This window comes from Bactrocera oleae, chromosome 6 (genome assembly GCF_042242935.1).
Source record: "Bactrocera oleae isolate idBacOlea1 chromosome 6, idBacOlea1, whole genome shotgun sequence".
NCBI classification, from domain to species: domain Eukaryota; kingdom Metazoa; phylum Arthropoda; class Insecta; order Diptera; family Tephritidae; genus Bactrocera; species Bactrocera oleae.
The window spans coordinates 48599890-48621376 of NC_091540.1; the positions used below are offsets into that span (position 1 = coordinate 48599890).

General features: G+C 34.0%; 1 protein-coding gene across 15 annotated transcripts; it reads right to left on the reverse strand.

The window, feature by feature from the left end:
• Positions 1-344: 344 nt before the first annotated feature.
• On the reverse strand, positions 345-19449 carry nwk (nervous wreck). 15 transcript variants are annotated; one of them, XM_036362604.2, is made up of 12 exons: positions 18334-19449; positions 14769-14998; positions 10307-11390; positions 10097-10229; positions 9851-10026; positions 9629-9788; positions 9155-9559; positions 8277-8330; positions 7604-7633; positions 4041-4066; positions 3606-3912; positions 345-3362 (listed from the first exon to the last, which is right to left on the reverse strand). In XM_036362604.2, exons 1-12 carry the CDS (start codon positions 18376-18378, stop codon positions 3049-3051), a joined length of 2964 nt encoding a protein of 987 aa, XP_036218497.2. In that variant the 5' UTR covers positions 18379-19449; the 3' UTR covers positions 345-3048. The 15 variants fall into 15 exon arrangements, with proteins under 15 accessions (XP_036218497.2, XP_036218511.2, XP_036218499.2 ...); XM_036362618.2 differs by having other exon boundaries at positions 3606-3743; positions 3837-3912; positions 9155-9788; positions 18334-19448; XM_036362606.2 differs by having other exon boundaries at positions 3606-3743; positions 3819-3912; positions 9155-9788; positions 18334-19448.
• Positions 19450-21487: the final 2038 nt, after the last annotated feature.

Consider the following 21487-nt stretch of genomic DNA (forward strand, 5'->3'; position numbering starts at 1 on the left):
CAAAGACTACAAAAAAAATATCATAATTTTCTATAGTACTGAGTTTACTTCCAGAATGTGTGGGCGGCATTCAGTTTAAATATAATTAAAACTATTAACATCTCTATGAACGTGAATTCAGCAAAAGCTGTGTTGGTAAACATAAAATGTAACCTTGATAACATTTAAAGTTGAAAAGGTTGAAACGGTTGAACTGAAAGTGTTCCGAATAACTTCAGTACGCGGAATTGTTAAAAAAAAACTCAAAAATGTTTTCCTATTCTATATGTATTTTATCTGACCTAACTATTTCCAAATTAAAGAAATTTGATAATGTCTGTTGATCATAAATAGTCATAAAAATATTTAGTGAATTTATATAGTATGTATTTATTGGGTTGGATTTTTTAGTTGTTGCATTACATTTCAGGTTATTAGAAATTGTTTTAATTTTTTTTTTCGGATTTACACATAATACTTTGATTTCAATAGTTAATTTAATAGAAAACGCAACAAAACTTTACAGTATTAAGAACAGTATTTATATAAATTTTTTTCTACAAATTATTGTATAATTTTTCTAATATTCATACTTTCAATAAATTAGTCTAAATTAGAGTTTAATTTAAGTGTGTACGTATGTAAGTTTTACATATGAGTCAGTATGAAACGGTAATGTAGACACACTGTTTAAGTAGCTTGTAATTGATGAATGAATTTTTGTTTTTTCAAATATGTATATGAAAGAACGTATGATCTATGTATATGTTTAGTGTGTACTATTTATTTTCATAATTGATTATTTCTGCGGACCTGTTTATATATAGCACTAATATTGGCATTGAGTTTAAACTTTATTAAAACATATTTTTACAATTTTATGTTTAGTTCTTTGGTTTTCTATATAATCGTGAAAGCGTTTCCGACTATTCGGAATGCATAACAAAATTTCAACAACATAACAAAAACTTAAATACTAAAACTTATCAGACATAATTCAAATATTTTGCATATCTTTGAACTTAAAATCAATTATTTAGTAAATTGTTTGTTTGTCGTTGCACCACATCTCTTCAGGATGTAAGTATAGTCTCTAGAAGGAAGACTATATGAGAATATATTCTTATTCAACTTACTTTGGAAAAGTTAAATGACTCTGTTCTAATATTTTCTACCCGTTGGAGAATTATGTGTTGCATCATGGCAGATTCTACTACGTTCACAAACCTCCCGTTCAGAAATACAATACCTCAGGATGAAGTATAATAAAGTAAAAATCACTTCGAATAGACCTTGAATATGTCAACATAAAAAAGGAAATTTAGTTTCCCGTCCATGTGAGCAGAAACGTAAAAAAGTACCAAAATAGGCGCAAATAAGCTTATGTGCACTTAGTTAGGCTGCGAACGCATCGGCACACCGGTTGTGTTATCAATGTTCAAGACTTCGAAAAGTGATATACATGTACTTGTATGCTGCCCTTTTCTCCACTAAGCACGGCCTTCAGTAAGATTTTACTGTTCTTTCGCTATCTTCTATTACCTAAACTAGAGATGTTTTGAGGTTACAATCAAAATTAGATTCGTTTATATACATATATATGTAAATGTATCCCGATCTTTATATATCTGGCACAACAAAATTTTTTCATGAGATTACGAACAAAATAGGAGCTTTCGATGTTGAAACTTTCGGACAGACGGTAATTTAGCGCGTGTGATTGCGGCTAAGTTGAGGTTGTTGCTTTTTGCTGGTTGCTGCACATATTCATTGGAAGAGCTCCTTGAAAAACATAAATGGTTTGAATAATATCCCCAAAGTACGAGCCGAACTAAACAATTTTAAAAAAATCTACAAATTTTATAATAGAATAATTAGATAAAATATAAATAGATAATTCGTTATTATTAAAGCAGCTTTATATGTGTATATTTATATATATATTAATATGAGTGTATAACTATTGGCAAATGAATATTTCACGTAAGGTACTTGGCTATTAAACTTTAAATTAACAATTGACTGCAGCAATTTTTATTGTTTTTTTTTTCTTCTTTTTCTTTAGCTTTAATAATGCTTTTAATTCTGATTTATTGCATTTTTTCCTTTGCTCACAATTTACATATTTTATTAGATTTACAGCATTTTTGCTATAATTTTTGTTTGTGTAATTACAAGTATCTATAAGTAAATGTTTAGGTGTACATAGGTATGTAATAGTATATGAGAGTATATATCTAACAAGCACATTTGTTGAAGTACATTCGTGATTTTTCTTATAACTACAGTGGTGCGTTAAATAATACTAAATATTTTAATTAAATTCAAAGACAAATAATTTAATTTAATACTTGCTTTTCTTGGCATGCCACTGCAGTTAGACGATTTCAATTCTCTAATAAATATATACTACATATGTGTAATACTTTAGTATATGTGGTACGAGTATTTTAAGTGTTTTTACACATAATTATATGTATTTGTGTATGCACTTAGAGTAAGTATAACATTTTCCCTAATAATAGTTCAATTCAAGTGGAGGTTTATGAAAGCGGGTCATATACATATGAGTATCTGTATTGTATATATGTTTACGTACATTTATCAAGGTGCAAAGTTGACAAAACTGTGAAATAAATTTCAGTGTACAATTATCTTCTCACATTAAGGCTCTCCCATAATACTTTCTTTTTATTACTTTTTAGCTTTATTTCGAAATTATATGTGTTTGGTACGAAGCATTTTAACACCGAATATAAAATAGATTAGTTTACATGCAAATTTTCAAAGAAACTGAATATCGTCAAATCGCTAAGTTGGCATTAGAAATCAGCGCGCTTGCTTTTTCAAATGTTTGCCAGCTTTAAATACACGCTGAGTACATCTATATTCCAAGTAAGTATATAATATACACTAATATCTATATTCATTCTCCCTTCACATTTTCTTCTCTACACAATGCTTATTCAATAATACTTAAATTGTTGCTTTTCCTTAGTGCATTTCAATTTCTTTCGGATTGTTTATCTCTAAATGCAAGTAATCTTAAAAGGTTCCTTCTTATACTGTTTAAGCATTTGACTCTTTCAGATTTTGCAATCGTGCCAATTGATTTGAATCCAATTCCTCGGGTATGCTTGCGCGCCCACCTACAACCTGCTTAGGTGCCTGCACGTCGTCGGCGCTCAGTTCGGCATTAACATCGGCAGATTGTGCGCCACCAGCGAAGGCGTCATCGAAATTCGCATCGAAGTTGGCTTCAAAGTTTGCCTCGAATCCATCACCAGCGTCAGCAGCGCTACCTTTTTCATTAAATGGGTCTTCAGCCTCCTGTAAGGTCTTCACTTCGGAATCCGGATCCTGATCGGATGAGTGTGTATCGTCTGCAAATATTATTAAATTGACCTTAGGCACTATTTCTGGACTAAAAGTAAGAATAATGTTAGTTTTGAAGTTCCTTGGAGAAACTGCCAAAATCTTAGTTCCGTTTAGTAAATTTATTTAAAAATATTTTTGACAATTGTATTCGCCAAGCCGCCGAAATATTAAATTTTAAAATCATCATACTACAATGAAATCATGCATTTTTAAAAACAATTCTCTGCACTTCAATATGTTCGACTTACCCTCGTGATTCTCATTTTCATCAGCTGCTGCTTGCACCACTGGTTTTGGTTCCACCTTTTTCTGTTTAACAGGCTGGTCGTCGTCGCTGCTGGCAGTTTTTGCTGTTGCTGCAACTGCACTACCTCCATCACTTTCTCCTACCGGAGGGAAAGATTTATCTGTGCCGTCTTCAACCATTGGGGTTGCGGCGGTAACAATTATTTGTGCCATACCTAAATTTAGTGAATTACCTTCCTTGCTGGGTCCGACATTTAAAGCCGGTGGCGGCAGCGATGGTGGTGGATTACCATCGTCGCTGATATCGTCCTTTAATAAACATTAAAAAAAAGTTGTTTTTAAATTATGCAAATATAGCATTGAAAGTAGTACGTTTTTTCATTAAGATATGTTCTGGAAATTTTTAATCAATATAAATTAGGGCTTGCACCAATTACCTCCATTCCAGGCTCTTGTATGAGTACTGAGTGCATTAAATGAGAATGGTTTTCTTAATGTTAACATGTTTCAAGTCTGTTAGAAAGGCTTTTGTTAATAAAATTATTTGTTTTATTTGCATATTTAACAAAATTGAGAGGAGCAAAAATTAACGGTAGCAGAACATGGTTTCTAACACACTACTTTTACATTATGGAGTTATATTGTGCCATATACATACATACACAAATAGTACATATTTATTTACGTAAAATGTTAAGCTACTTAACATATACATACATAATTATTTAGTAATTAAAATTGCCTATTTTAAAATTTATTCTTTTTTTTATCTGGCACTAATTTTTTTAATTCGTACTCAGTATAGTTTAGAGTGGTGTTTTAAACACAATTTAAAATGTAAATAATAAACACTTAGAAAGAAAACATGCGCATAAGACTAACTATATACGAAATTAGAAAATATATGTATTTAAATATAATACATTCAGTTTAATTCGGATATATCAAAATATTGATACGATTTATTATTCCTTGATACAGTTTTCATTTATCGGACTTTCGTAGAGGAATTTTGGTTGAAAGTTTAGACAAAGTAGGTTCAAAACATTGATTTATTAGCTGTCTTCGATTCGCCAAGCGTTACAACTATACCAGATCAAGCAAACGGGTAGCACTTGCGGTGCAACCTTGCGCAAACATGTACTTTGACGCATACGCAATAGTTTTATGATTCGTTCTTCATGGTGTAATAACCAGAAGCAATAACCAGAATATTACGTTATTTATTCGTGGGAAGACTATATCTGGTGCTGCAAATTCTCCAAATATGATAGGTATAACGTTAAAGAAAATCATTACGAAGGCATGGGCGGTTACAATTACTTTATAAATTTAATCGTCTCCGATTAAAACTCCGGGGTGCACTAGTTCTATTTGAACTAAAATTCTAAGTGATGTACCAACTATTCCTGCTCAAGCTCCGAAAATGAAATATAGGGTTCCAAGATCTTTGCGATTTGTTGAAAATAAACATTGCAGCGATTAAATGGCTGAGGTTTAGGCAATATACTGTAAATCTATTATTCTTGAATACCGAAAGTATTTGCGAAGAAGTTTTGGCAAGTATTATAAGTAAATAAATGGAAGGACATATTAGTGCCGTTTCAGACAGGGACTCAAAAGAGTCGCATTTTTTTCAAATTTTCTTTTGGTGTCGCTCTGGGCATTCACACGGCCAAAAAGAGTCCAGCAACTCGAGTCTAGTTTTTCTGCATTCCTTTTCACAAAATGTTCGTAAATATTTGTGCGGTTCGACTGCGCAACACCGCGCAACACTGCGTGCTGCGTATTTCATTTGTATGTTGAGACATTTTGCTTGCAATGAATTACCATGAATATGGTAGAACAATATGCATAATACAAGTACCTACCCGCTAAATAGTTTCAAAAAAATACTAAAGACGGGAATTCCCTAATCCACAAGAATGTATTGAATATCCGCTACTAATATTTTCAAGGCCAAATTTATAATAGGAATTTCCTAATCTTTAAGTATTAAAAACTCATAATTTCTTTACTCCGTATTAAAAATTCATAATTTCTTTACTCCATAATCTATATCTTAATTTTCTCCTTATTTACAATTTGTCATAATATTTCTATTATTCTATGCATACGTATTTGCATATTACATACAAAAATAGATAACAGAACTCAAATTTGCGATCGAATTCATTTGAAACCGAGCGCTCTTGCAACCATTCAAAGGATTTGAAAGTGAAAAGGAATGCTGAAAAGGGTAGCAGCGAGCTGTTACGAACAAGAACACAAAGCGTGCCACCCGAACACGAGTGGCACGGTCCCTTCGTCTTTCCTCGTCGTCCCCTCGCCCACAATAAACTGGTTTGAGACTCTTTTGAGTCCCTGTCTGAAACGGCACTTACACTATGCGAACTTATATGTAGCGCCCTCGTAGTCAAAATCATTTGGAACTTAACATGACACTTGCACCGATGCTATAAGAGAGGTTGTTCATTCATAGAAGTCCCTCACTTCAAGTGGTATAAATTAAGTTAAATAAATAGTTCCAAAATAATTACCAAATCACTTTTAAAACAACTTTCTTGAAATTCAATATGTTGAACAAAAATCAATAGATCAAAATTCGGTATAAAATGTTTGAAGAAAAGCCTGAATATGGGCTGTAGCAAAGTATGGATAGATATTTAATTTTGACATATTTCCCCCCCTGTGATTTATGTATATTCGCTTCCCTACAAGTATTTATACATACATTTCCGCTCAAATATTTAAATGAATTTTAATTTTCGATTCTAAAGTTGAATATTGAAGTTGATTTTTAAGATTTTTTAGTTTCAGCAAGTAACTGTCGATTTAAAATATTTATGTACTTTTCTAATATTGAATTTTTTTTTATTTTTAATTAACTAACTTTAATACTATTTTATTGAATATACATACGCATATATATCTTCACTCGCAGTAAAGGGCGATGAAAAACTTGAAATACAACCCGAAACTATTAAGAAGTCTTATTTGACGATATTCTACGTAGATAAATAATCTTGACAATTTTCTTAATATTTGCGCAAATCAGTTTCAAACTTTTGATATAAATGAAAATAGAATTGACTCAAAGTAAAAGGTGTGAGTGCACATTGCACTTTATTCAGTTTTAATAGCGATGGGAATTTACTTCGAAATTTTAAATGGAAACTAGATATTAAGAATTTGTTTTCAGATAGATTCTAAATATTGAAACAGATTATCAAAAGTGATATTATAATACTCTCACAACGTGTTGCTACAGAGTATAAAAGTTTTATTCCCTTAGCACTTGTTTGTATCACCTAAAACTAATCGAGATAGAAATAGAGTTATACCATAATTATTTTCGAACTTCCGGTTGACTCGATACATGCGGTATTCGATCAATATGTAAGAAATCTTAATAGGACTAAGAAAGAATCTCTTTTTAATAATGGTGTATCTTCTTGCATGTGTTATTAATAATAGCTGCAAGACTTCCTACTTTTAAACAAAATAATAAATCCCGAATATCACTTTACCTTACCTATAAAAGTATATAAACTATATTTGTAATACCAATGGTCTATTGAAAAATATATTTGGACTCGAGTCGGAAAATAATCGATAATATAATTTGAAATTGTAATAAAACTGTATTCATGACTAAACATTTTAATACGAGTACGTACATAAACACCTAAGCATATACCAATTATAATAAATTAAGAATGTATGTTAAAAATGTATATTTAAGATGTCAAAACAAATACATACATATGTACATATTAAACATATAAACCAATTATAAATGGTTACAAATTTATTCAGCGGTAGAAATACTCAAATAGGTGTAGTAGAAAATCAGTTATAAGTTTCAATTTAGATATTTAGACTATAGAACTTTTAGTTAAGACAATACGTAAACAGTAAGAATACAAGGACTGCCTACAGAGAGAAACTATTAAATATTTATAATAGAAAACCCGAAGCAAACACTACGAGTATTTACCCTTTTTGATGCTGGCTTTATTACTTTGCACTTTTTTCAAATACAAAGTATGATAAGTAATAAAATATATTTTGAATTAAATATTTAAATGCACATTTGCTTAAAATAATATGCGAACGTGTTATGTGAAGTGAGTTTTGCAGTTTTAATTGACTTATGCACAAAGAAACATTGCAAATTACATACACACATACATACATATATGCAGGTGGATTTTGTAAATATTTATTCAGTAATAATAGTGTTATTTGTGATTATGCAGTGCGGGGTACAAATATTGATGCAACTTCGGGTACTTTGTTGCCACAACCGAAAAAGCTTGATTACAAAACGCACACACACACACACACACACACAAAACGGTATAATCAAATATGGAATATTCAAATACATCTGATTGTTGTAGAAAACAAATATTACTTAAAATGCCAACACTGTTTGATGAAAAGAAATATACACTTCACATTTTGTTTTTTGAAAAATTGGAAATAGGAAATTTTTTAGCACATTGTTAGTAAGATGGGTATCGTGGATTTTACCTCTAAAGATATTATAGAAGCAGGAGTATTCATAATATAATATAATATAATAAAATTAAGATCAAATTTTTGTAGAAGTACTAAAGGAGCAGTGAAAATTTCATTGAAAATGCTTAAAGCATATACTAAATTACCTGGTGGAGGCATGCTGGGTGCGCCACCGTTCGGTATATAGCCGCTGTCATCATCTAAATCAATTAGAGAAACACAATTAATTTTCAATATATAACTATTGGGTCTATAACTACAAGTATATTCGTGCGTTTTTTTTTTCAAAATTCAAATGTGTTTTTAAGAAAAACATGTATAATTTTATATTTTATATTTTTATTTTATATAGTGCCCATGTAACGCTAAAATATTTCTCATCTTTCTGGCAATTTATGGCTTCCATGCCGAAAGAACTGCGCCAAGAAAGAATCAAGCCAATTTTTGATATCCTGCGGGCATTCTGCATCGGCTGAAATAAATGGTGGTTTGAAGGGGCAAGGTTCTGGGCTAGAAGGCGGGTAAAGCAAAAATTCACAACACTGCTTTCGAAACAGTTTTTAAGAGGTCTTTAAGCCGAGCTTGAAGAAAAGTTATTGCTTCGTATCTCGGTTTTAGGAGCTATCTTGGTGTCATAGATAGTCGGCGCTGCTTTTAAACAGTTTGATATGGCTGCTTGAGAAACCCCCAAAGGATTCTACGAGTTATTCTTATGTTTGCCAACAGTCTTCATCGATTAATGCTTCGCGTTCCTTGTCTTTAAACTTTTTATGTTCACATAACCTTCTACCTAATTACGATAACTTTCGGCTGAGACTTTCTCCATATTAAAGAAATGAAAATAGCTTTTCAGGAAAGCTTCAAACGAACCACGTATACTGAAAAATACGCACAAGGATAGTGGATTTCCAACGCATGTTCGAAATATTGGAACAATGGAATAATAATCAAGTTACGTTATCTCTTGGCACGAATATAGTTATAGATCCAATATATACGTCAGAGCTCACAAACTAGCACTCACCTGCAGTGTCCTGCGATTCGAACATATCCTCAGTTAGTTCGTGCGCATACTCTGGCGGTAGTGCGGGAGCGGGTGGAAGCGCAAAACTCGGCGGTGCAGTCGGTGGTGGTGACTCATCGCCACCTTCCGACAACGGTTCACCATTCTCATCACACTCTTCAACTACCAACGATGGGAAATTACCAAATTTACCATCTAATTCACCCTCCCACCAGCCATCGTCTACGCCATGCGCCGTCTTTGTAACAATCTTAATAATTTGACCCTCTTCAAAGGTGAGCTCATCCTCGGCAGTCGCATCGTAGTCGTACAAGGCTATGCAATAGAGTACGTCTGACTTCCTTTTTTGTGGCGCCATTATGACAGAGACCTGATCGGGTGACTGCATGGAATCCACGGTTTGATCTTCATTGTCAACGGTATAATCGACAGATGAGAATGAGATTTGTGAGCGCAATTGATTGCCTGAGCTACCGTTAACGGCAGTGTCCTGTTCGATGTCCAGATAATTGTGCGGCACATAGCCTTCTTCGCCGCGATAATTGCGTGCGCGTAACCAACCATCACCATCACCCTCACCAATCACCTCCAGCTGTTCGTTCTCGACAATGGTGAGTTCGTCTGGATTTTGAGCCTACAGGTATATATGTGGTTGGTTCAGTTTATGACCATATGAAGTATAAATCAATTTCTTACAGTGTAGCTATACAAAGCGGTACATTTGAAAATGGCCTCCTTAGGTTCAGGAACAATGGGCTCATCTTTCTCCTCCTCCTCGGCACCCCAGTTGACTTCAGTGGGATCATCCCAACCGGTAGTAGCCGCCATCATCGGAGCTGCAGCAATTGGTTCCGGAACACGTTCTTCCACATCTTTTTCAATACATAAATCAGTTTAATTAATAGCAAAAACTCTACATTTTTAGTAACATTTGGGGCATACCCTCATCACTGTCACTAAATGTCTTATCACGCGACAACTCCTTCTCTACTTTGGATTTAGCAGCCACACCTGCCTGTGCCCCACCTGCATCCTCCTTGTCACTGTCGTAGAATGAATCCGAACTTGGGTTTTCCTACAGATCAAATTTAAAAGTTAATTGTTTGATGGGAGATCATATATACATTATACGTATAATGTCATTGCGCTTACCCCTTGTCCCGAAGCATCTGTGCGCATAGAAATAGAACTGGCCGAGCGTGCCAATTCCTGTACGCCCATAATCTCTGCCTCTTGCACCCATTCGTCAACATTAATGCCACCTTCACGCAAACTTTGCAAACATGCCTCAGCCTTTGCCTTCTCCGTTTCAGAGCGGCGAATCAAATCTCTAAACTCTTCAATTTTCGTGTCCAAATCTGGTCCATTAGGATCATTCGGATCGCTGCGTTGTCCCGAATCACGTAGAGATACGCAAATAGCTAATTTCTTTGCGGCATCACGTATAGCTACGTTCTCCTTCACCACACGTCCCGCCAAATTCTTAGCCTCCTTCGTAAGCGTCTCCGATGCCGATTCATGTTCGGTGGTGATCTTTCGTACTGGATCGTTATCGCACGGTTCGAAGTCATATTGTATGTGTTGTTTTAATACCGGATAGAAGAGATAACAGCACTGTAAATTGTATTCGCGCGTCAATTGCTGTGCTTGATCACGTATTTTGCCAAACGAGTTCTGTGTGGCCGAACAGGTGAGCAATTCGGTGCGGCCCATCAGTGTCAGGTACTCGGCTACTCGTTCAAAAACATAATTTTCCATAGTGGTCATCGTTGTCTGCAGATCGACTGTGAAGTAACGGTTCTGATGTGCATTCGCTGCGGCCAAACTGAGTATGTAGTCATTGCGTGCGCCCGTCGATTTCTCCTCCAACAATTCTTTGCGTGATGTAACACGTGCACTATTCTTTTGCAGCGAAGTGATGGATTGGAAAAACGAACCCTTCTTTTTCTTCAGTTTCTCTTCAATATCTCGTGCTTTATCACGCACATCGTGTGCGCAATGTTCCTCATCGAAATATTGCTTTTTTGTCTTATCGACATCGGAAACGCTGAGGTGCAACTCCTTTTGTACATTCACTATCTGTGAGAGTGATTTTTTGGAAATGGCCAATTTGTAATCGCGCAACACTTTAGCTTCATCAGCAATCTGCTGCTGGAACACTTCGATGGCTGCGAGTCGTGCGCGTGCCAATTTTTCATTCTCTTCAAGTACCGTACGCCAAACGCTCCACATGTTCCTATACGAAGAAAAAAATATAAGTATTAACAATCATTAGAATATTACTTGATTGAAGAGAGTGAAGAAAGGTTGCAATATGGTAATAGTATCAACAAGGAAAACTTTGAGGAATCAATTTACAATGCTATGACTTAAATTTGTATCGCAACAGTTCTTATAAGAATCCATCAGTAGACCCAACACAACATAGACCAAAAATACGTATATTAAATACAAATTGCTCACTGTATCCAACCCATTTCATACCAGTTCTGTTATGTCGGATACTTATATACTGAACGGGGTATATTAAGTTTGGCGCGATGTTTGCAACACCCAAGAGGAAGCGTCCGAGACCCTGTAAAGTATAAAATAAAGCAGCGTGACGAGCTGAGTCGATCTGTCTGTATATACGCAAGCCAGTCTCTCAGTTTTTGAGATATCCATCTGAAATTCTGCACATGTCTCTTCCTCTTTAAGAAGCTGCTCATTTGTCGGAACCGATATCGGACATATAGCTGCCATACAAACTGACAGATCGAACTCAAGCGCTTGTATACAACTTTTTTATTTGAAATCTATCTTCATAAAATTTTTTATTATACAAAACATCGCTACAATCTTCGAACATATTGTTCAAATCGGACCACTAAACGTTCTTGTCATTCAAATTTATATATCAAAATCAAAATAAAGATATATTTATGTCCTTTATGTTATAAAAAATGCACCTGTGAAAAGTATTAAAGCTTCGGTGCAGCCGAAGTTAACGTATTTTGTTATTTTATATTCTTTTGACATTTACAATATATTTGGAATATTTTTTGAATACAACATCAATCAATTTATTGGACGCACCAAAGTTAAGCCCTTTGACGCATTTTCCAATTTGGACGTCCCCAAACTTCAACGCTGTCACGGCTTAACAAGATCAATTTAGACCAATTAACCAGTATCCGATGACACGATGTTGTCATACAAACGAAAGAACGATTTCATTGATTAAAAATGTAAATTTACTTCAGAAACTTGGAACGCTACCTATCTTACTCATAATATTATATGAAATAAGCCTCAAGCTTTCGAAAATTATCCGGTAATGAGAGAACCCTCAAGCTATTGAAAGTGACGTAGGTGAGACTTTTGCCAACTGTGATGTATAGGATACGTATGATGCTAACCCTCGCAAAAGAAGCAGATGCAGGCTTCATACCAACAACGCTGTTTACTACTCAGCGTGCGCCACCATTACATCTAGCATATTATTTCACATAGTGACATCGTTTAGTCATCCGTATATTATTTCACTACGTTTGATGTTTCGTAGGTCATACATCCATACAAATAAGACGTAATTAAAATCTTGCCATTGCTCATAGTAAATTAGGATGGCGGCCATAATTCATTTTAAGTTATCTGATTCATTTTCACCGTATAGAATTTCAATATAAATTCGACACCGGTTCTGTTTTAAATAAGCAATAACTCTCAAACAAACACATTTTTCTATATTTTGGCTTACTATAGTATAACATATGGTATTTCATACATACATATGTATGTATGTTTACAAACCTTCACATAAAAGTGCAGAACAAATAAATAAATCCTTCACCCTTTTCAACAACTTAGTTGAAGGATGTTGATACGAATAATTGTACACATAGAAAGTACCCGGTAAGAAAAAGAAATAATATCTGATATAAAGCTTAAAAAAATATGATTTGAGACTTAAGACTAAATGGTTATCGAAAAAATGTGTAAGAGCAAAATCCTTTATTCTTATTGGAGACTTTGAAAGTATAATTCTCCATTGACAAACATGTTCAAGTTTTCATCATATAATACATACATACATTTTACGTTTAAAAGCAACAAAAACAAAAAACACACGAATGTAATCCTACATAACCTACAATAATGAGCACTTTGTGGTACATAATATATGGTGGCTATAATATGAGCAGCAAATGTACTATTTGTAGTGCATCAAGGTCAACGATATCAATTGAGTGGACAAAAGTGTACGTTAGCAAAAACAATGGACAGCACTTTTATAAATATTTTAACACTGAAAACAATCAGAGCAACACAACAAATAGTTTGTACACAGTGACGTCACATTTGTAGAAGGAAGGACAGCTCAATTAGCAAAAACATTTAGAAATATGTACATACACTAAGGTAGGTCAAAAAATAATTTTTTTTTCGCTTTCATATTTAGAAGCAAAAAGGAAGTCGTTAGGAGCCGAAACTGAAGAATATTGTCGATGGGGCAATAGTTCGTAGCTTAATTCGATCAATTTGGGTGCGGAAACGATGGAGGTGTGATTGAGCGCCTGTCGTTTTGCAAGACACTTTTTTCTTTGCAAAAAGTGGGTATTTTTCTGAAATTCGGCACCGAATCGCCTCTTAAACCACCCCTTGTAAATCACAAGAAACGGTGAACAGAACTTTTCCGACCAATAGGGCAATCAACGTCATTGTCGTAGTACGCCTATGAAGTGAAACGCCGGTTATGCTTGTTGTACAAAGTGAGCAAAAGAGCACCCATCGCGCCGACTGGTTCTCATACCCAATACTTCGGACTGATACTGTATGGCGAAGCATTAATCGACAGTCTACTAATGCGAAACACTTTGCGATATATTATAATTCTGGTAGCCGCTTTGGTGAAGCTCAAACCGACCACGTTGAAAATCGTTAAAACAACTTTTGGTGGTCGCCATTGTATCCAGGTAATATTTGATTTCACTAGGCGATTTCCATTCCAAAACCAAATCGTGTTTTACCTTGCAATAGTAGCACCATCCGGCGGTGTGACTGGTCCGATAAGTATGAAATAAAAGGTCTACCAACAAGAACGATAAGATGTTAAAATAATATAAAACACTTAAATTTTATTAAAATGTTTAATCCATGTTTAAAAGTGAAACAAGAGGTTTCGTACCGTCTTGCTGAAAAAAGAGATCGTCCGCGTCGATTTCATCAAGTTCCGGAAAAAACGGAACGGAATTTCCTGCGTAAAGCGTTAATGGTGGTGCAATTGCGTTTCCTGAATCACACGAGGATTTGACTCACCCTAATAGCGACAATTTTGTTTGTTGACGAAGCCATTAAGCCAGAAATGGGCCTTTTCGGAAAACGTGTATTTGCGTAATAATCTTAGAAAATTTCCAAGCGTTGTACCAAAATGAAACATGACATGATGAAATGGCAAACCTTACTGAAAGATATGACAATGTGATGTCAAATCATGTCATCCCTATTGGTAAACGCTATATAGACATACATATTTTACATACCATTTATAGTCCATCTTACACTAAACCACGGTTGAGCAGTTGAAGTTGTTCAATTGAAAGAACTAACGGTTATTATATTACTATCTACTCACCATCTCTCCTCCATGCCCTCCATTTTTATATCTGGTATATTTGGTATTTTCTTATTCAAATACTGCGAAGAGATCTTCAGTAACGATTCGCTGTAGTTTTTTTCAATGGCGGAGCGTTTGATGGTGAACTGTCGTATGTCCTCCAGCAAATCGCATTCATGTTGATTCTTTAATTGCAATTTAGCCACTTGCTCTGTGTGTAAATTCTTTAAGAATTTCACATAATTTCCCTGTTAATGAGAAAATATTTCTGAATGTTAGAGAGCCAGCGATGAGCATTAATTTGAATAGCGGCACGTACAATAAAAAAGCAGATAAGCAGTTGGATACGTATACATTAAAAGCAATAAAATAATATATTATATAAATAATAAAAACACTTTTTCAAGCAGATTTCATAAAAGGTGCATAAGCAAATCAGATAAAGCGAGTAGCATGCTAAATATTCATAACTTTGTTTGCATGCAATGCATTAATGATTTATAACATAGATAGTTAATATCTAAATATAGCCTTACTTTTTCCCAAGATTTTGCAATATTATAAAACGTTTCTCATTATTTATATCTTTATAGTCAAATTGGAACGCTTTCGTTGATAAGTTAACAACTGGATTTTTACCAATTTTTCTGAATCAAATTAATGAAAAGTATGTGATGATGAACTCATTGTCTATATATACTAAGGTATGTGGAGAATATTTGACCAATTAAATTTTTTTACAAACATTAGCATTTAGTGAAAATTTTGTTTCACGATTAAAGTGTGTTTAAAAAAAGCCATTTTATTAATATTATATTAAATATACAGTCGAAGCTATTGCCTGATATATAAGTATACAGTACAGTCAACCAGAAAGATGACAAAAAAAATTGTATTGTGTATCCGGTCCTAAGGTGAAAAAATATCTATTTTATTTATATTATATTTAAAATTAAACCGAAGTACGCTCAAGAAAACTTCCAAATCCACTAATTGACTGAATTGAAGGCCGCAAATCATCTTTAATTTATAGAGCTCTATTAGACTGATTTCACCCATTTTTGGCATAATACGATTCACAGTTTCAAGTTCAACGACAGGCAAGCGGCTGAACAGTCATAAGCATGACGAATGGAGTCGATTTGACCATGTGCGTCTGTCTTAAAATATCGATCTAAAATTTTGCAATTGCCTTTTCCAAGTTTAATTAAGTTCACTATTGTATGTATAATTAACTTTTGCAGATTTCACTAAATCATAAATCACTTAAACCGTTTCCGGTAGGTTCTCACCTGTGAATTATATTTGAGATTGCTTTATATGCAAGACAGGAATATTAATAAAATTTAATTTAATAAACCAAGCACCATATTCTTAAGGTATAGTGTGAGTATATGGTATTTGACAGCTATTGCTGCGCAAATATGAATTACTTGATTCTACAAAAGCAGCTTCATATCAATGCAGATATTAATATCGTCAATGAACTCATACTGCAATGCATAGGTATAATGCATTATCAAATTTTAAACTGTAACTCCATTTTGACTGAGATTACAATTTGATGAAAGTGTCCATAATTAAATGTAATTTTAATAAGATTTTTTACCGTTTTAATCAAAGATGGCCTATAAAAGAATATAAATGAAAGAGCTTTAAATACGAAGAATTAAAATAAATGTAAATAAGTAAATTCCATAATATTAATTAGTTTTCTAAAACAGTGAAAATATATGAGATAACGGTCCTATCTTATATCTCTCACATATATTACCCATGTACCGAATCCGTGTCAAAAGAACGAGCTAATTCTCAGAACTACAATAATATATTAAAGAACTAGCAAAAATCCTCGTCGCTATTGGCAAAAAAATGATACAATCGATTTTTTCAACAGCACAATCATTCGCCATAGACAGGAACAGATAATAGTCACTTGGTGCCAGGTCCGGGCTATAAAATGGATGCATAAGAGCCTCCTTACCAAGCTCCCGTAGCTTTTGGCCAGTTACTATCGATGTGTGTGCCCTCGCGTTGTAATGATTGCACACAATTCCTCTCCTATTGGCCACAGAAAGCCACTTCTGGTTGCCTAGCTTTCATCTTCTAGTTTATCGAAGAAAAATTGTAAGATATGGAGCTCTTTCTCTTTTTCTTCATTTGTGATGCGTGCTCACACACTATTGAGCGAAGCAATCTTAAAATTGCTTGAGAAGTTTTTTTAGTCCAAAGTCTTATGTTTCTAACGCCATATAGTGACTCGTAATCGATCACATTTATACCACGCGAGATACAGATTACTAAAGATATCTATAGATAAAATTATTTTTTATTTTTTGCCAGATCTTATACTTTCCTCTACTTAATTAAAAAGTGCAGATAATATTTAAAAAAAAAATAATAATTTTTTTTATATATATTTACTAAAAGTGTTGTTCACAAAAATTGGAAAAATAATTGCAGAAAATTAAACGCGTAGGTGTCAAATTGAACATCTTTATGTTGGTACATATAAACGAAAACAGTTAATGACAAAATCGAAATCGGTGACAAATAGGGGAATAAACAATACTCAACATATCAACACATACACATTAACACGAGTGAAACGTACGTTTAATACACATATGTATATACATTACAAGTACATTTAGCCAATTCAGGGGGCCGAAACTTACCTTACGTGGCGGGGGCTGCATTTTCGAGTGTGTTTACTTGGAATTGCACTCAGTGCAACCACTTCAAAATAGATTTGGAAAAATAATATTCTAATTGTTTTTTTTTTTTTTTTTTTTTTTGTTAGTTTTAGTTTTTGTTTTGGTATTGCGTTGGTGGCGCAGTTAATAGAGATATCGATATTTAATTTTTACCCTTAGCAATCGACTGTTTTCAATTAAAATGCGGACATAATAGCTATATGAAATATTGAAGGAAAAAGGAAATGAAAATCATAAGGAAATAAGGTAAAGGAATAGTAATGACACACAAATATTCATAGCTTAGCTGAAAGCATTTTGATTACTTTGTTTGTTGTTGTCTCTTTTTTACTTTTTTTTTATTGAGAGAAGCACTAGAATTATGAGGGAGTACAATCACACAAGGAAACGTAAAAAGGTTATACTGCGCGACAGGCAATTTTCAAGTTCTTATATAAGCACATGTATCTGACGGAAAGGCCGTGCAGTCGCGAATATACTGAAGCGCTTTTGCTAAATTTAAAAAAAAAAAGTATTAAATTAGCTATGGAGCATAGCACTAAAAAGCACTTCACATATACTACACTTTATGTAATGAGTTGAGAAAGAAATGTAACTCTGTAAATTGAATCACCGCTTTTTGTTTCTTTTAGCGAAGTTGACATGCAATTTTCCAACTTCTCAATTTTTTTCGACAAAATAATAACTTTTCTTCAAGCACATCAGCAAATATTGCACAAGCATATATTTTAAATACGTCGAATATACATATTATATTTATGTAGGAGCATAAAATAAATTTCTTTAATATTCATATATGAGGTTATTGGATTATCACTAAATAATTAATACTTTCACATTAGCATTAAATATAATATTATGCTAACACTTTTCTTCGACATATCCACTTCGTTGTGTTGTCGTTTTTTCATTTGAACAAATTACTTATAATATTCTCTACACTATGGATTTTAACAATTTTCAGCTCCACATCTATTTCGTAACATCAATTAAATTTTTCACCAGAATTAACAAATTTTTCAGCGAAAATTACAGTCACGCAGTCTGAAAATATCTGATTTTCCTGCGAACTTATCGATTTCGTGTGGTTACGATGAAAATGTCTTTTCAAATTTCATCTTCCACTTTTCTCATTGGAAGTCCGTAACACATAATCATATGTACACAATTCAAATAGCACTACGTTTAGGTATTTCCTGGTCGTTTGGCAGACAAACCGACTAAATGACAGGCTGATACACTCAACTCCCGAATAACTGAACACTTCGAGACTTGCCAGCATACCCCGAAAGCCTACGCTTTTCTCACGAAAGCCAAAATAATTTGCAGCCGCCTCTGTGAGCAGTGTGAAGGCAGCAAAATTCCACAGCAATTGGCAGTTAGTAGCAATCATTCATTCATATGACAACTGGAAGCAAATATTAGGGCTTCCAACCTACACTCATGTAAGCGCATGCGCAATGCATACCTATATCCTTCGCACAACGATTTTCGCTTGTATTACGCTCTGCATTATGAGAGATTGCTTTGCTCCTTCCCTGCATTTGTTTTCACTTTCATTACTTTGACTATTTATAGTAAGCGCCACCAGCTGCAGGTATTACCAATATTTTTCAATATTTGTTGTTTGTATTCCAGCGCTTATCGCGTTGTAATCAAGTTGCCATAAACTTGGTTGCGTGACGATGAGGTAATATTTGTTCTGATAATTATCGTACACGGTCAGCAGCTGTGGAATTCTATTGACTGATGTATAGGCATTTACATACTATACGTGTATTCACAGAGGTCAATGTATCGTCAATGCAATGGAAGTTGCAGTACCACCTCTCCCTTACAGCCTCAACCTTATTATTATTATTTTTTTACAGAAGTTATTTTATTTCACTCTATGGCACGTCTCCAACTGAAAAGAAAAAGTAGATTTCAGAAAATTCAGCATGACCAAATGTAATAAATCGAGTAGTTGCCGTTTTTGAGTGAATACATATGTATGTAATACATTTTATCAGCTGAAATTCCGTACCCTTAAGCACTTATCGACTGACTGTGATAAGGTAATAAATATGAAGAAACATACAGCAATCCAATATGTATACCCTATATAGCATATAAAGGTATTTATTAAAGAAAATTTTATTGGGCAATTTATTTATTTAACGGACTAAGAATATACAACTTTGTACAAATTGAACTTAGAAGTAATAAACAAAATGTTTTCAGCAATAACAAAAACTAAAATTTAGTATTATTTCTATTTAAATAACAAATTTAAGCCTTATAATAGGAGCAATTTATGTGGTTGGACATAAATTATTTCTTTAGCTGTTGCGTTCACAGTTTGTAATGTATATGGTTTAATGGTTGAATCGAAGAATGCTTCTATCCTGCTGCCCACCTTAACATGCGCTGCAGTGTCGGCATCAATTATAATACGAACATTTACAACTGAATTACCATTTACAGCGTTTTTATCGCACTGCTCCAACTTCACTGTTGCTATGTGTACACCATAAGCTTTATTCAATTCTAATACACACATACGTGTACCATTCTGTAGGCCCCATTGTTGATCGTTTCGTAAGAAATTACGCTCTATGCGATTTGCTTCCTCCAATTTTTGCAAACGTTCCGCATACCCACCTGGAATATATCGCTTCTTCTTTTGATTAAATATCGTTTGATGAGCTTTCATTTTAGCCGCAGCATTTTCACGTTCAATTAGCGCAACCAATAATTCCAACTCTGTTGGCGCTGTGCTCTTTTGAGTTGTCGTCATGGCATTTTTGGGTGTCCGCATTGGTGAGCCAGTTTCTGATGAAGAAGATGACCATTCGATTGTTGTATCTGCCGAATCATATTGGGACAAACGATTTTTTGTTGGTGTTTTTTGTTCTTGTTCAATTGATATACAACTTTCTGGAATGCTACTTTGACAACGTAATATTGAGAATGTCCTACGCACCTTACACCACGGAGAGCTATGAATGTTATTATTTTCCAATGGGATATTTCGGTTACCCAACGTAATTCTTACTTCTTCCGGATTTTCGCTGACTTTACTCAATTTACGTTTAATGCACAAGTTAGGCAATTTGGATTTTCTTGCTGACCGCGAGTACCTTGTACTCAGAGGTGTTGAGGCACCATTGTCAAAGCAGTTCGTATTGAGAAAGCTTTGACCATTTTCAGTGGACAACTCATCATCACTACTCCACGTTATATCCAGCGCTGCAGTATCACTAGATTTAGACAAATTATGGCGGGAAAATATTGTATTCTCCTCGTCACTGCTACAATCGGATATTCTTAGATCAGGGGGTTGTTCTTTGTGACTGCATTGATGGTCCATCGAATTTTATAGTAAATAACAAATATAGATCACAAATTCGGATTATATTAATTGCCGTTCCGAAAATGTTGTTTATTAGCTTTTGTAAACAAATGAATTGTTCACAAATAAACTCAAACATATGATTGTGCAGAGTTACCGGGTCTCGAATGCAAAAAATCATAATATTCAACAATAGATGGCGCCACACAACTTTAAGTCGTACCAATAGAATACAACAAATTATAATAAAGATTTCAGTCATGAAAAGCCAAGATTAAGAACCATTTACACACTATGATTTGTTATTTATACACCATGATTTTCAAGAACCTTCGATTCTTTTAAACAAGTATTATTTCAGTGATAAAATACCAAAAGAATTCGAAACACAGATGGCACTACAAACATGTTAATTTTATACTTCCGTGGCATAAGTTTAGAACTTCAATAAAAAGCAAAAGTGACTACGTAATTTTGTGTACTTATATTATTCAGACTAAGGGACCTCATATTAAGACTCCTCAAGATAAAAAGATGGAAAGTTGAATAATACACTGCGACCTGTAATCTATTGTGCGCTTTCCAGTTATCACATTGCACTTAACCCAGAAGAATTAAATAGGCTTAGAAAGCTTCTGGGTTAATGGTTGTGATGTTCTTCAAATTCATTTGCCCGATAGCTGCAT

Excerpts from the sequence above, each read along its gene's own strand:
- nwk (XM_036362549.2), bottom strand. The coding sequence starts at position 18,378 with ATGAAAAAACGACAACACAACGAAGTGGATATGTCGAAGAAAAGT. Across the intron at positions 9,789-9,850 it reads CCGCTTTGTATAGCTACACT|GCTCAAAATCCAGACGAACT; the intron begins GTAAGAAATTGA and ends ATATACCTGTAG. Across the intron at positions 3,913-4,040 it reads TACAAGAGCCTGGAATGGAG|GACGATATCAGCGACGATGG; the intron begins GTAATTGGTGCA and ends TGTTTATTAAAG.